At 42.3% G+C, this 3090-nt stretch overlaps 2 protein-coding genes across 2 annotated transcripts; both read right to left on the bottom strand.

Annotated features, from left to right (window-relative positions):
• Positions 1-303: 303 nt before the first annotated feature.
• LOC107046528 (nucleolar protein 58) lies at positions 304-1152 on the bottom strand (the record flags this gene model as incomplete). The annotated part of the gene is given in 1 exon segment (XM_015269148.1): positions 304-1152. A coding segment is annotated over 1 exon segment (517 nt), but the record flags the coding sequence as incomplete, so codon positions are not given.
• Positions 1153-1159: 7 nt separating this feature from the next.
• Positions 1160-2216, bottom strand: LOC107046527 (nucleolar protein 58). The gene has a single exon (XM_015269147.1). It carries the CDS (start codon positions 1942-1944, stop codon positions 1240-1242), a length of 705 nt encoding a protein of 234 aa, XP_015124633.1. The 5' UTR covers positions 1945-2216; the 3' UTR covers positions 1160-1239.
• Between the last annotated feature and the right edge of the window lie 874 nt (positions 2217-3090).

The following is a 3090-nucleotide window of genomic DNA, read 5'->3' as shown; positions in this document are numbered from 1 at the left end:
ATGAAAACAACTTTTCTGACTCGTGTGATTACATTCCTCGGCTTCGTACTTCAAAATTTCCCCTTCAAAATGGTTCCCACTTCAAAGTTTTCCCATTTCAAATTTTTTTCCCACTTCAAATTTTTTCCCACTTCAAATTTTTCCCCAGTTCCAAGCTTCCCCACTTCGAAGTTGCCCCACTTCAAATTTTCCCCAGTTTGAAGTTTCCCCACTTCAAATTTTTCCCACTGCGAAGTTTTCCCACTTCAAATTTCCCACTGCGAAGTTTTCCCACTCCAAATTTTTCCCCACTTCAAACTTTTCCAACTTCAAGCTTTTCTCACTTCAAACTTTTTTCCCACTTCAAATTTTTTTCTCACTTCAAATTTTTTCCCACTCCAACATTCCTTACTTCAACATTCCTAACTATTTGGTCACAGGACCGAAAAAACTTTTCTGACGAGTGTGAGGGTGGCATTCCTCGGCTTCGCCTCAGTCTGCAACCCTCACACTCGTTAGAAAAGTTTTTTCGATCCTGTGACGAAGATAACTTTTCGTCACACTGTCTGTAAACGGCGTTTGACGGACACGAAGTGTTCGTAAAACAACGTTTTACTGACAGTGTGATGAAAAAATCTGTGTGCCAAACACCAACCTCATTTTCTTCTTTTCTCATATCTATCGCGTTCGCTCCTTCTCCTTTCATATCTACCCCTGCTTTTGTTTGTGCTTCTGCTTCTCTTTCTCTTTCCTTTCTTCGCGCTTCCGCTTCTGCTGTTCCTCTCTTCCCTTTCACGTCTACTACTTGTATCTATTCTCTTCTCATCTTGCCTGCTCCTGCTCCGGCTTTTGTTTCGGTTTTTCTTCTTCTTATTTTTCGTTTTTTTTCTCTTCTTTTCATTCTTCTCTTTGTCGATGTCGCTGTCGCGGCCAGCGCTGCTATCACTATAGCTGTTGCTGGAACTGTCGCTGTCGGTGTCTCTGTTCCGGCGTCGCTTTTCTCTCTTCTCTCTTTTCTTCTCTTTCTTCTTCTCCCTCTTCTCCGTATTCTTCTTCTCTTTCTTCTTCCCTTTCTCCTTCGTTCGCTCCTCGCTGTCTTCGTTATCACTGCTACTGCTGTTTCCGTGCTTCTTCTTGTTCTGTTTTTCCTCCTCTTTCTCTTTTTCCTTCTTCTTCTTCTCCTTCTCCTTCTCCTTTTCTCTCTTCTTTTCCTTCTTCTCTGCGTCAATGTCGCTGTCGCTGTCATCGTCGTCATCACTGCTACTGCTGTTTCCGTTCCTTTTCTTGTTCTGGTTTTCCTCCTTTTTTTTTCTCCTTCTCTTTCTTTCTCCTCTTTTCCTTCTCTGTGTCAATGTCTCTGTCGCTATCAGTGTAGTTATCACTATCGCTGTTACTAGAGTTGCCGCTGTAGGTGTCTCTGTTCCGACGCTGCTTTTCTCTCTTCTCTCTTTCCTTTTCTTCTGTTTTCTCTTCCTTCTTTCCCCTCTTCTCCGTATGCTTCTTCTTTTTCTTCTTCCTTTTTTCCTGCGTTTGCTCCTCGCTGTCTTGGTCGTCACTGCTACTGCAGTTTTCGTCCTTTTTCTTGTTTTCCTCTTTCTCCCTCTTCTCCTTCTCCTCCTCTCTCTTCTCAGTTTTCTTATTTTCTCTCTTCTTGCCTTTCTTGTTGTCTTCGTCCTCGTCACTCCTACTGCTGCTTCCATTCTTGTCCTTTTCCTTTTCCTTTTCCTTCTCCTTCTCTCTCTCCTTCTCCTTCTCCTTCTCATTTTCCTCTTCTTTTTCTTTTTCCTTTTCCTTCTCTCTCTCCTTCTCCTTCTTTTCCTTTTCTTGTTCCTTTTTCTCTTCCTTTTCCTTTTCGTTGCCGTTGTCTTTGTCGTTATCGAAGATGGAGTGCGAGTCCGAGTGGCAGCCGACATCTGAGTTTGAATCGGAATCGAAGTCTTTATTCATTGATTGAACAACCTCCATATCCTCTGGTCGTTCATGAATTAAAACTTCATGGACTTAATCATCATCGATGGTCAAGTCCACTTCAGGTTGTTCCGGCACTTCAGGTGGTTCCGCAATCGGTTCCTCCACTTCAGATCCAGTCCCCCCTGGCGCTTGGTTTGACGAGCCACCACGTTGTCGACTTTTCCTTTTCTCCCGGACACACAATTGAGCCACAATACGACTGTATACTCCATCATTCATACGGAGTGCTGGAGTTATGTAGCTGTTGACTGTATCTAAAGATGGAAGTATCAAATTCACTCAAGACTGTGTTGAAGGAACGTTAAGATAGAGCCTTCCTCACAATAATACATTACGTTACAAGTGTAAAAAAAGGGGAATGTTAATACGAGTGGGGTAATGTTTTTGGGGAGAGTCGTAGGACACGCGCAGCCTCGCGCTAGACTCGATAAAACAAGCCTAAGGGACACTTGCCGACTCTTCGGCAAGTGTCCTACGACTCTCCCTAAACATATTAACACACGAGTTTAACGTTCTCCTTTTTTCACACGTGTAGCGTATACTATTTTTTGAAATTAGTGTTTGGAAAAGTCAATTTGATTTTTCTTTCAATTTCATGGGAAAAATCAAACAAAATTAATAATCAATCCCGTAAAATAATCGTATCATTCATTTATGTATTGCGTATGGTTGATACACGTGGGGAGTTTTTCGGTCAATTCACGAACTAATAAGCCACAGTGCCAAGTAATTTCCAGTGGATAAGACAAGGATAGCATGCATTTGGCTGATATTTACAGGAATAACGACACTGGATTGGTCGAAAACGTAACGACTGCGCCATCTTCCAAATGGTGGCGTAGAAGCGAAACCAAAGTTGTAACTATAAAGTCAGCTGTTGTAAACGAAATGTAAATCCCGTGAACGAAAAGTATTTTTTCATCACACTGTTTGTAAAACGTCGTTTACAGACAGTGTGAAGAAAAATTACGTTCGTCACTCGACCGAAAACAACTTTTCTGACTCGTGTGATTGCATTCCTCGGCTTCCCCTCAGTCTGCAACCCTCACACTCGTCAGAATAGTATATTTCGTAACGACTGCAAAAAAGTATTTTTTGGGAAGTGGGAGGTTTATATCACGAGCCGAAGGCGAGTGATAT

Source organism: Diachasma alloeum, unplaced genomic scaffold, assembly GCF_001412515.2.
Source record: "Diachasma alloeum isolate Michigan unplaced genomic scaffold, Dall2.0 Dall_scaffold_01471, whole genome shotgun sequence".
Classification (NCBI taxonomy): domain Eukaryota; kingdom Metazoa; phylum Arthropoda; class Insecta; order Hymenoptera; family Braconidae; genus Diachasma; species Diachasma alloeum.
Note: the sequence above shows the minus strand (reverse complement) of the source record. Positions and strands in the feature narration are given on the sequence as shown.

What these genes read in the sequence shown, in the direction of transcription:
- LOC107046527 (XM_015269147.1), bottom strand. Translation starts at nt 1,944, where the DNA reads ATGGAGGTTGTTCAATCAATGAATAAAGACTTCGATTCCGATTCAAAC.